The 11,367-nt window shown below is 33.3% G+C and overlaps 2 protein-coding genes across 3 annotated transcripts; one reads left to right on the top strand and one right to left on the bottom strand.

Annotated features, from left to right (window-relative positions):
- The first annotated feature begins 678 nt into the window (after positions 1–678).
- Positions 679–4,954, top strand: LOC107420634 (uncharacterized). The gene is made up of 10 exons (XM_016029636.4): positions 679–860; positions 1,735–1,910; positions 2,035–2,166; positions 2,260–2,310; positions 2,462–2,558; positions 2,919–2,965; positions 3,516–3,732; positions 4,177–4,306; positions 4,473–4,515; positions 4,716–4,954. The coding sequence occupies exons 1-10, from the start codon at positions 806–808 to the stop codon at positions 4,791–4,793; spliced, it is 1,026 nt and encodes a 341-aa protein (XP_015885122.1). The 5' UTR covers positions 679–805; the 3' UTR covers positions 4,794–4,954.
- A 1,111-nt stretch (positions 4,955–6,065) lies between these two features.
- On the bottom strand, positions 6,066–11,113 carry LOC107420626 (clathrin interactor EPSIN 1). Of its 2 annotated transcripts, none has more exons than XM_016029621.4 (12): positions 10,902–11,113; positions 10,695–10,742; positions 10,520–10,571; positions 10,137–10,216; positions 9,941–10,019; positions 9,714–9,797; positions 9,452–9,597; positions 9,078–9,344; positions 8,390–8,553; positions 7,436–7,632; positions 6,649–7,039; positions 6,066–6,472 (listed from the first exon to the last, which is right to left on the bottom strand). In XM_016029621.4, exons 2-12 carry the CDS (start codon positions 10,733–10,735, stop codon positions 6,240–6,242), a joined length of 1,734 nt encoding a protein of 577 aa, XP_015885107.1. In that variant the 5' UTR covers positions 10,736–10,742; positions 10,902–11,113; the 3' UTR covers positions 6,066–6,239. The 2 variants fall into 2 exon arrangements, with proteins under 2 accessions (XP_015885107.1, XP_015885108.1); XM_016029622.4 differs by having other exon boundaries at positions 8,390–8,550; positions 10,902–11,110.
- Positions 11,114–11,367: the final 254 nt, after the last annotated feature.

Raw genomic sequence — 11,367 nt, 5'->3', positions numbered from 1 at the left:
ATATATAATTTTTTTATGAATATCTCTATTATTTCAAGATTTTATTTATATAACACTGAAACTTCCATTGTTTGGAAGAAATTAACAAGCTGATAAAAAGTTTGTCTTTCAATAAATGGCAAAATCATAACCATTAACAATTAAATCATATTGTTTTTTAAAATATAAACTTAAATTGTCTTACTTTAAAAGAAAGAATATTGGAAGTACCAAAAAGTAAAAGCTCTACCAAAATTTATAATATATGACATATGCCAAATGTTAAAGTATGTTATTTTGGCACATATTTTGGTCGGTCTCTTAAAAAAACAAAAATATCTACTGTAATTATTAAGGTTGCTCAAATTAAAAGCTTCTGCACCCAAAAAAAAAAAAAAAAAAAAAAGGCTATAAAATAGGATATTGAATTGTTGCAAGCCAAAAAGATACTGTAAGATTTTTGCGCCAAAACTATTAAATTATCAAAATTCAAATATTAAAATCTCTAAATATATTTTACTCCCAATTGTTAGTAATTATTTTCCACCTCATGAGTTTATGAAAGAGAAACTCGAAAAGGGCAAATATCGGTTTCCACGGTGTCGCTCGCCTTTATCCAAATTTATTTATTTATTTAAAAAAAAAAAGAAGAAAGAAAGTGAAAAAGGAACACGCTGTTGCCTTGCACTTGCGATAAATGTCTCCGCCCACCCTCAAAAAGAGAAGAAAATCCGATATTTATTTATTATTAAAAAAGAATCGTACAATAAGGTTTTAGAGACAAAGCTTGCTTTCATTTTGGGTGGATGGTCCGATCAAAATTCAAATGGCCTCCGGACCTTCTCCTTACCACACACACATTCCTCTCCCTTCCGACTCCGGTATTTTCTTTGTATTTTCTGCTTTTCGTTTTTTCTTCCTAATCTTCGATCCGATTTTAACAATTTGTTTTTTTCGTTTTCCAATTTACACGTATAAATAAGCATGTTGACAACTCCTTATTGCTTTGTTTATAATTTGGTTTTGGTTTATGCTTATTACACTTTTATTCTGGATTTTCTTTAGTATATTATTTGCTCTCTTTGCTTGCTGTGAAAAAACCGCCAAACCAGTGACATGTCTTGAATCGTAGGCAATGGATTTATTGTAACCTGAGAGATCGGATCGTAGCTCTGGTTTTAATAGGAAGGGAATTATCTTTTCCCGTAAAACCAAAACTCAACTCATAGTTTGGATTGCTTCAGTTTGTTTGGTTTTTTTTTATTATTATTATTTTCGTACTTGATTTTCCAATTCATTAAAAAAGGTAATCAAATGAAGAGGTTCGCGAGCCAATTAGTGGTTCTAGTTCAATTCCAGTCCATGTCTGGCGTAGATTTTGGCTTCGTAATTTGTTTGCTAAAGGGATTGAGTTTGCTTTTGTATGTAAGTTTAAACCTAATTTATTTATTTTTCACTTAGACGGGTTGTGCCTCAATCATTCTCCTAATAGATTTCAATTTTTGGCTCATGGTAGCACGTGTGGAAGTGGAGTACCATAGCAAAGTCAGTGTTGGAGGCTTTCTTTCTTTCTTTTGTTTTTTTATTTTTATTATTCTTTGGTGTGTGTGTGTGTGTGTGTAGGTGAAAGAGTTCATATTTGCCTTTTATGGTATGATTTATGCTAATGGAAAAGAAAACTGAATATTAAAAGAATTTTGTAATATTTTTTCCGCTTTGCTATGATTCTCTATCTCTCATTTTGATATATTGTAGATGACAAACCCCTAAAGCATGAAGCTGATTTATCTGTGGTTCCCATCTACATTGTAACACATGCTTCTCAACTTCCTGCTGAATTTTTGGAACCATCATCTGAAAGACAATTGATCATTGGGTTTGATTGTGAAGGAGTTGATCTATGTCGCCATGGAACACTCTGTATCATGCAGGTACACATTAACATACAATCTCATCTATAGATTTTAAGAATTCATGCACCTCATTTCAGTTCATGTATGAATTGTTTCCCATAAAAGTTCATAATAATTTGGATTTCTGAATTGTTTTTCGCAGCTTGCATTTTCAGATGCTATATATTTAGTTGATAGCATTCAGGGTGGAGAGATGCTTATCAAAGCCTGTAAGCCTGCACTCGAGTCTAGTTACATCACAAAAGTTATTCACGATTGCAAACGGGATAGTGAGGTCTCTAATTGATATTGATTTTCTCGCATATCAATCTGTCTCAAGTTCATTGTGACGTACTGTTGGTATTCTTGAATTTCTTTGTTTTTGTAGGCATTATATTTTCAGTTTGGCATCAAGTTGAATAATGTTGTGGATACTCAGGTGATTATCTTTTATTTCAAGCATTATTAGATCACTATTTGATTTATCAATGCAATTCTTTTGGCATGCCTCTAGGTGAAAATGGTTCATACTATTTTTAAAAGTTATATTTTGTTAATGAATGTGGTATTGCTATTCTTTTGGCACTTAGATTGCATACTCATTGTTAGAGGAGCAAGAAGGACGAGCACGCACACCAGATGACTATATATCATTCGTTAGCCTCCTTGCAGATCCACGTTATTGTGGTATTATGTTTTTATAGTACTCAATTGAATTTAGGAAACTTTATGTTTTTCTAGTTATAGTATTTATTAATTTATTTTCGTTTCTATTTAATAGAATGTTGTACGTTTTCTACTATTCTATTTTTTTGGAGAAATTTATTATTGTCTACTTGCTATTTAAAAGCAAATAATTACAATTGTTAACTGTGAGATGAGACTTTTACCATTCCACTCTTTTAACTTTAAAATGTTGTCATGTTATGCCCACAAATTTTATTGGTTACTTTTTAGATATATTGTGGTTGGGTTTTAATTTGGCCTTCTGAATTAGGTTGCACACGTTTATAGCTTCGATTTTCACTCTTGAAAGTTTGTGTGTAGGCATATCTTACCTTGAGAAGGAAGAAGTTCGAGTTCTTTTAAGACAGGTTAGTTTTAACATTTCATTATTACAGTTGAGGATTCCTTTCCATAAATGGCCTTGATTTTTACATGAAGCATTTTAGTTCTTGTTGGTAACTGATATATGATATATGTCTTGTAGATTGTAGCATCCACGTTAATTTATGATATGGTAATTGTTTTATATGTCTTGTAGATTGTAGCATCCACGTTATTTTATGATATGGTAATTGTTTTCTTGAAGCCTTGATTTAGTGTTGTAGACATATAGTATACTAGGAATGTAGCATAAAGTTTTAGCATGACCAGTGACAAAATAGATTTAAATCAGTCCTTGGTGCTTGGATATGTGAGGATTAGCAAGAAGGTATACAGTATCATGATTTAAAGTTTTGAAGTTTGTTAATTCATGTTTGTGTTTGCATCTATCTTCTATAGAACGGATTGAGAAACTTGTGCTTAGACTTGTAATCACATTTTTGCAAGAAAGTAGTTTTTTCCTACTAATCTCTTATGTTAAATTTCCTAGGGAAAACAATCTTATCAGATGATATCTATCGAATATGTGTCATACAGGACCCCAAGTTTTGGACATATAGACCATTATCTGAAATGATGGTCCGGGCAGCTGCAGATGATGTCCGCTTTCTTCTCTACATATATAACAAGATGATGGAGAAATTGAGCCAACGATCAATGTGGCATCTTGCAGTTCGTGGTGCTCTTTATTGCAGATGTTATTGCATCAACGACAATGATTATGCTGACTGGCCATCTCTCCCTCCTATTCCAGGTCTCTTAACTTGAAATGTCATTTTAATATCCCTTATTGTAAAATTCTTTGAACTTCTAAAAATTCATTATCATTGGATAAGTTTTAATTTGTGAATGGGTTTGTTATTGTTTATAAAAGCTTTTAAAATCTTCCTTGATTTCAGGTTTTAATTTTCTTAAATGTATGTTTAAACTACAAAATGAGATTCAAACAGAATTCACAAGATGGACACTTGCAAAGCTCTGTTTTCTGTTATCACTTAAAGCTTACGCTTAGAGTAGATACCTAGTTGTACTAATGTTATTTGCTTTATCTGCTTATGTATGAAAGTGAACATTAGAGAGGAATGTTTGCTGCTACCGTTTCAAATGTGTATCTGTGCAGTTTTGGTTATGATTTATGTATTTGCGCACTGGAGTATACAATTAATGGAAGACTAATCCATGTCCAGTTTCACTATAGATAACATAATAGCAGAGCAGAATGCTCCTGAGGAAGAAATCCTGTCAGTTCTTGATGTTCCACCTGGCAAAATGGGACGTGTTATTGGGAGAAGAGGAGCGTCCATTATGTCAATTAAAGAATCTTGCAAGTAAACCTCTTTCCTCTCTGTTACATATGTTTCTTTTTTGGTTAGAAACTACAACGGCTAGCTATTTTGCTCTTTACTCTTATTGTCTCTCTTTTAGTTTTTGAGTTTTTTGTTTATTTATTTGTTTTTATATTTGCTTTTTGCTTTAACTGCATATTTTTTGCAGTGCGGAAATTCTAATTGGAGGTTCTAGGGGTCCACCTGACAAGGTCAGCCCATTGAATTACAAAACATGGTCAATATATTAGCATATAACATTGATGTTACCTAATGCGAAAATCAACTTAGCCACCTTTTTCGTTCCAAGACCAAAATTTTGGTTGTTTGGTTAAATGAAATTTCTTTGTTTATAGGCCAGTAAGTTGCTTGTCCCAGACTTGGTTTGACTTTGTCTTTTGCTCTGATGTAGATCTTCATTATAGGACTGGTGCAGCAGGTGAGAAAAGCAGAAGCCATGTTGAGAGGAAGGATGCTAGAAATGTACTAAGCAACATGTTGTGTTTGTCTTCTGAAAACCATGTAAGAAGCAATTTTAAATAAAAATACAAATTCTGATAATGATGGAATCTGGTTTCGGTATATCTCCTATCTATCAAATAAATAAATAAATAAAAAGAAAATGAAACAGTATCTCCTATTATTGGCTCAGTAACCTTTCTTCTTTATTTTTCATTTTTATTTTTTGGTTATTTAGTTTTGAACAGATTAGCAAAACAACGAAGTAATAATTGGTTTATTTTTAATTCACCTATGCATTTAAGGATTCATTTTTTCTAAATTTATTTTTTCATATATAGGTTATATGAAGATATCAACTGATAATATTTTATTGTATATAATTTGATAAATAAATTTGATGATATTTTGGTATTTGTAGTATTACTGATTAAATTAACAAAACAATGTAAAAGTAGCCTCCTTTTGCCCTAAAGTTGGAGTTGGGACAACTATATTCTGTTATTTCTCTCTCCTACAGACCTTTTAAATTGTAATAACGTTCAAATCCATTCCATTTAACTTGTAATAACGTTCAAATCCATTCCTAAACTTGCTGGTACTTCGGAATATAACAACCAAGTCCAGCCAAGGGGGGATGCTGAGTTCCAGTAGATAAATCGAATTTTTAACTTCTAGCTATACTAATCGCTAAAATATTGAATTTTTAATCTGTGAAGTTATCAAATATTCTGGAACATCTGCGATAATTTTATGCACACAAAATATATACACACACATTCGGACACCTTACAGTTATTTAACTTGCATGTATATTATTTTATCTTATATCATATGTGTATATTAGTTTCAACAAAAAAAAAAAAAAAAAAAAAAAAAAAAAAAAAAAACTAAATATGGACATTTAGTTATTTAAGAAATAGATGTAATTATAAATTGTTAACCATACCCCTCGAACATGTCGGAGTTCGTAAATCTTAAATATAGAATGTAGCTCGTAGAATCGTTCCATTTTTCTTTTTGAAAAATTATAATCGTGTTTCATATTTGAATAATAATTCTTAGTGGGTTCTCAAATATATCGAGTACGGAAAGACTATAAAGAGAACAACATTGGAACGATTTTTATTTGGTTCATTTAATTTATATATTATTGTAGTGCATGTTACAAACTTCAGAGAACACTTCTTTTTTTCTTTTTTTTTTAAGATGACAAATAAAGAACCCCACATATCAAACTTAAAAAGTGTCGATCTGACAAAGCTATCGAAAACTGAGAAGATCTCATGAGGTAGGAAAAAAATAAAAACAAAAAACATATATATATATATATATCTTCCACTCACGATTCCAAATTTCTCAAATAACAGCATTTTTATGATGTACGAATGAACAAACTCAGCACACCAAAACGCTCATGGATTCCATTGATAGGCTAAAGAAAGAATTATATGAAGATGAATGAATAATTAAATATTTACTTTTGGAAACCTCCATATTGATAGGGTTGACCATTGAGGGTAGAAAAGAAGTCGTCGAACTGATCACCTCCCGTTGCCTGTGAAGAAGTGAAACCAGATCTACCGAGACCAGTTCCTGAACCCATCGCTCTCCCCATGAGATACGAAGCCTGCGGTCCTTTCTCCCTTTCATCTAATCCATCACTTAATCCACCCACCACGCCAACATCTGCCAGATTTACTTTCTTGGCTGCCAATTCATTCATAAAAATGATGCCATTACGAAAGCTAAGTCCCAAAAATAAGAAGCATTTGCGACCCAATCTACGTGCTAAAATCTTTGTATTTTAAAATAACAACTACATAGGGGAACAGAGACGAGAAAATATATTATTATACTATGAAAGTAGAGATAGATATACTTACGAGCAGATATATTAAGATCAATCAATCCACGGCTAAGTGAATCAGACCAAATTCCAGATTTCACCTGGAAAGAATCTTTCCTGACTGCAGTCTTCGATTCTGACGAAACATTTCCTCCTAAATTACCATTTTGGCTTCCATCACTGACAGAAATCTTTGAAGGTTCTGTAGATGCTGAGTTGGAATGAGAGGTGAATGCACCAAAAGGATCAGAATCATCAAAGTTGTTAAGTGGAACAGCAGCAAAGGGATCCAAAAGGTTAATGTTTGTTGGTGCAGCATTTGTAGACTTGATTTCTGGCTGCACGACTGGGTCAGAGGTGGCAAAAAGGTCAACCGTTGGAGAGGTATGAGAAATGACAGGTTCTGAAGCAAATAGATCAGCCTCATTCTGTACAATTTTTCATTACAACACTTTCTTAGTGCAGAAGAAAAGGCATGAGACACTGATAAGAAAAATTGGCAAAATGAAGAACGGTTATTAAAAGGAGAACCATACTCATCAACCTTCCTAATGAAAATTGTTGCTTTTAAGTTTCCAATTTACAAACAAAAATCAACATGCTTTTAAGCAAATACTTTTCAGATTTAAATAATTTACATCTGACCACATTGTCTCATTGCTCATCACTGTAATCATCATAACCTTAACTCTCTCTCTCTCTCTCTCTCTAACTTTATTATTTGTACATCTAACTTCTGCCTATCAACATCTTCTGGAATTCCAAAAATATGGTACCGTACCCACTCTATCAACCTGCTGATAAGTTGAATACAGAAATCTTACCTTGTTTTGGGAGCTTGCTTTGGCTTCCACCTGGACTGGTGCTGACACAAATGTGGCATCAGCAAACAGATCAACTTCTTCTGGTTGACTGCTATCCATGGCAGGATTTTCTGCAGGAACAGATGTTGGTGCGTCCATGAGGTCACCAATCAAACTTTCTCCAAACAGATCCACCTGCTTAGAACTTCCAGCACTCTCTGTAAAAAAAATAATCCACAATAAAGTGGAAAATATATCCAGTCAATCATACATATTATTTATATGAAAAGAATACCAAGGCAAATCTCCATAATTAACATAGTGAGGCGGTTTTGTTGACTAGCTACTGCAGCTAATGACGCAGAGTACCAAAGTGTTATTTCATTCAATGCTACTTTTGACATTCACATAGAGGCATGTAACTGGAGAAACAGCGTAGAACCTTAAAACATACAATTCAATGCATTAAGGCAAGAGGCATGATATGAATTTTCAATGGCACATACAACTTTTTCTACCATTTCCATGCAACCATACACACTATACATGCTTGCATATGTTTATAGAGACACACGCATGTGTGTGTGTGTGTGTGTGTGTGTGTGTGTGTGTGTGTGTCTACTTAGATATATTTATATTATACATTCTCTCTATTAGCTTTCACCCTATATAATCAGTTCATCATTACTCTTCTGTATAATTTATCTGTAGCAAAATTCGATACACGACAATCTAAGTAAAGCCTATGAGGTACTTATCTCCTATGGTTCATCAACAAAAAGCTGTTCAACAGAATAAATGAGTCTCCATGAGTGTGCTTGCCTCCTTGAAAAACAATTTGCTCTGGATATTTTGAGTGTAGGTACAAAGCCCACAGAACAGATACAGAAAAACCTTTGCCAATATGGACAACACAAGGTTTCTTGCAGTGTTAAATGAAATTAACAATTGTACCACCAAGCTCAGAGTACTTACTACTAGAGGAAGTTCCTCGTGGATCAAAATCGTCAAAATCATCCTCATAATAATTTGAAGGAACACTTGAGCTTTGAGTTGGGATTGAACCATACTTATCAAAGTCATTTGATTTAGATGATGACTTTGATGCAGTGGATGACATATTATCTTGATCCTTCCTGCTAGACATGCATTATGAAATTAGTGAAACAGTGAACAATATAAAAATTAGAGAGGCAGTGTATTATGTGATTTTATTTTTATAAATGCAACAGTTCCGTAGTTAAACAGGAGAAATAGAAAAAAAATTGCAAAGGTAATATTCCACCAGAATTAGCCACAACATTCCAAAAGATTTTTTTTAAAAAAAAATCTATTTGAAACCATGTTTAAAATCCTTTCAGCAGTTATTTCTTCATGCACATGCCACATGCACGCATACAGAAAAAGATAAACACTCTGAGTAGAGAAAGCACATTGCAAAAGGTGCATGGAACATGAACACAAGCTGCACTCTCTAAACTATTTTTTTGACTCCCACAGAAACCAATATTAGATGGACAGCATTACTTGCTCTTATGCACAACACAATAAAAATAAGATCCAAACAAGACATACACCTATAAAGGATATGAAAGTTGCAGCAGAGCGGAAGAAATCCTTAAAAAAGACTTGAAACTATCTTGATCAGTAATAAAACCTATACCTGCCATAGCGTGTAGTAGTGTCCTTCAAGTTGCTTCCGTGGTTCTCACCTGTAGAACCACGGCGTGACTTAACGTAGGTATCCCTCTCAGTCTTTTCATCATCATATCGATCCCTATCTCGGTAGCTGTCCCTGAACGAATCACCATCTCTACTACCACCAAGGCCTCCATAACGGCTGTTACTTTGGTAGCTGCCACTACTATATGAAGATAAACCTGAGGAACCTGACTTGTATGTTATTCCAGTCGATGAAAGTCCAATGTACCTAAAAATAAAAGTTCGAAACAGTTAACAGAAATATATCAAAAACATAATTCATACTTCCCAGAAGTTGAAGTAAACCATACAAGAAAGTCCTTAAGAGAAACATACTTGTCACGGTTTGCAGCAGCTTTGTTTCTAACTTCTTGTATTTTGTCTTTGTTATTCAAAAGGGCAACAATTGTTTCTGCTTTCTTCCTCACATTTAATCCCATATCCTTTCCACTTGGCTCAACATATTCGAAACTTGAAAGTGACTTCACCAATACAGAGCAAAACAAGATAATGAGAAATAAGAAAGTAAAATTTCAGTGTTTAGGTAATGTAAAAGTATTGTGTGCAATTTTGCAGGATTTAAGACAGTGGTTATTACTGAGATCTGGAAAGTATGTTCTATAATGTCATCAATGGCGCGTTCAGATCCATGTGCTACCAAATACTCTATCACAGCCAATGCCTGATACAGAAGTGATTTCAGATATGCAAATCACGGATAGGCAAATGACACAATGTTCTCGGGAAATAGATACACAAACATATAATTGCATCTTTTAATTTCTGACAATAAATAATGTGGTAGTGTGTTTAGTTACTTCTCACCTTATAGACATAGCGCCAGTCCTTGCCAGTCTCACCTAATCTAGTCCATAAAACATTCATAACCATCTGGCATTCCGTACTGAAAGATATTAAAAAGTCATCAGGAAATTATTAGTAAACCAATAAATTTACCTTCCAGAAAATTAGTTCCAAACAAAAATAAAATAAAACAAAGAAATGATCATTTAAAACTTACAACTTCTTAGTGGCCTGTGCTATCTCAGCCAGCGCGGAGCCATGGGGACCCCAAGGTTCATTGTCCGTTGCATCCAGTACCTGTATTAATAATAAATACAAAGTACGATAGCAGGTAAACTACCATGTCCCTCCTACTTATTTCTATTATCTTTACTAATAACAAACTTCAAATGCATTTGATACAGCAGATCAAAGATTAATGGATAATATGAATGTTACTTATGATAGCATAAAGTGAGCAAGAATTTATAAAACCAACAAACAAAAAAGCATTTGGTATGCCTTCAGTCGACAATTTAACTCATATTCATACAAAACTAAATACATAATATATAATAAAATCTGAAAGCGTAGAACAATATCACATGGAAAACGAATTACCTTCTGTTCGATCTCCGGAACCTTCAACACCTTCAGATTTACTTCCCTCTTTCTGCCAATGAAGAGATAGTAAAATAAGAATTGAAAATCACCGGGAGGAATAGATTAGGACAAAGAAAGAAAGATTAAATGCCAAGTGAGAAAAATTGCAGCGGCAAAGGGCATGAAAGCTAACATTTCTCGAACCGTTTGATCGATGACCTTCATGAAATCCATGACGGATCTGCAAAATTACAAAAAAGGAAAATGATAATGTACGATGAAATCGGCACAATCACGATGGATCTGACTAATCGCAAAACTCGTTAAATTTGTGAATGAGAGGATTGGAATTAGAGATTTGATATTTTCTCTTCAACCAAACAGAAAATAGAAAAAGAACCTCCGAGTTTGTGCAGAGAGGATTCAGATCTTGGCGCGTGGGTCGCAAAGGATAAGCGAGAGACGTACTCAGGTGCTCCTTTGTGGTATTTAGCCTATTTTTAAAAAAATAATAATAATAAAGCCTTTCTGGTATTTACTATTTAGACTGAAAAAGGAATCGAAACAAATAAAAGGTGTGACGCTCTGACGATGAAGATCAATAAAAGAGCGACTTTTTTTTAACGCCTTCGAACCTCTCCTTGTTTTTATATATTAAAAAGATACGTCGTGTTATTTATTTTCTTAATTAATCCCATGCTTTAAATTTTATTATAAAAAGAAAAATACATAATCCTTTTTTTTTTTTTTTGCTTTAGAAAAATACATAATCCATGCTTTAAATTCGATTTTCTTTTTATATTTTACCATTCTTTTTTTATCCCATACTTTCCCCTTTTTTATGTTATTTTAACGACGCATTATAG

The sequence above is a fragment of the Ziziphus jujuba genome, chromosome 5, assembly GCF_031755915.1.
Source record: "Ziziphus jujuba cultivar Dongzao chromosome 5, ASM3175591v1".
Classification (NCBI taxonomy): Eukaryota; Viridiplantae; Streptophyta; class Magnoliopsida; order Rosales; family Rhamnaceae; genus Ziziphus; species Ziziphus jujuba.
This window is presented reverse-complemented; position numbering and strand designations above follow the sequence as displayed.

Coding starts and splice junctions, on each gene's coding strand:
- LOC107420634 (XM_016029636.4), top strand. CDS start 806: ATGGCCTCCGGACCTTCTCCTTACCACACACACATTCCTCTCCCTTCC. Junction 1,911..2,034: donor GAACACTCTGTATCATGCAG/GTACACATTAAC, acceptor TGTTTTTCGCAG/CTTGCATTTTCAGATGCTAT. Junction 4,307..4,472: donor TCAATTAAAGAATCTTGCAA/GTAAACCTCTTT, acceptor TATTTTTTGCAG/TGCGGAAATTCTAATTGGAG.
- LOC107420626 (XM_016029621.4), bottom strand. CDS start 10,735: ATGGATTTCATGAAGGTCATCGATCAAACGGTTCGAGAAAT. Junction 9,598..9,713: donor AACATACTTTCCAGATCTCA/GTAATAACCACT, acceptor GTATTGGTGAAG/TCACTTTCAAGTTTCGAATA. Junction 7,040..7,435: donor AAGCAAGCTCCCAAAACAAG/GTAAGATTTCTG, acceptor AAAATTGTACAG/AATGAGGCTGATCTATTTGC.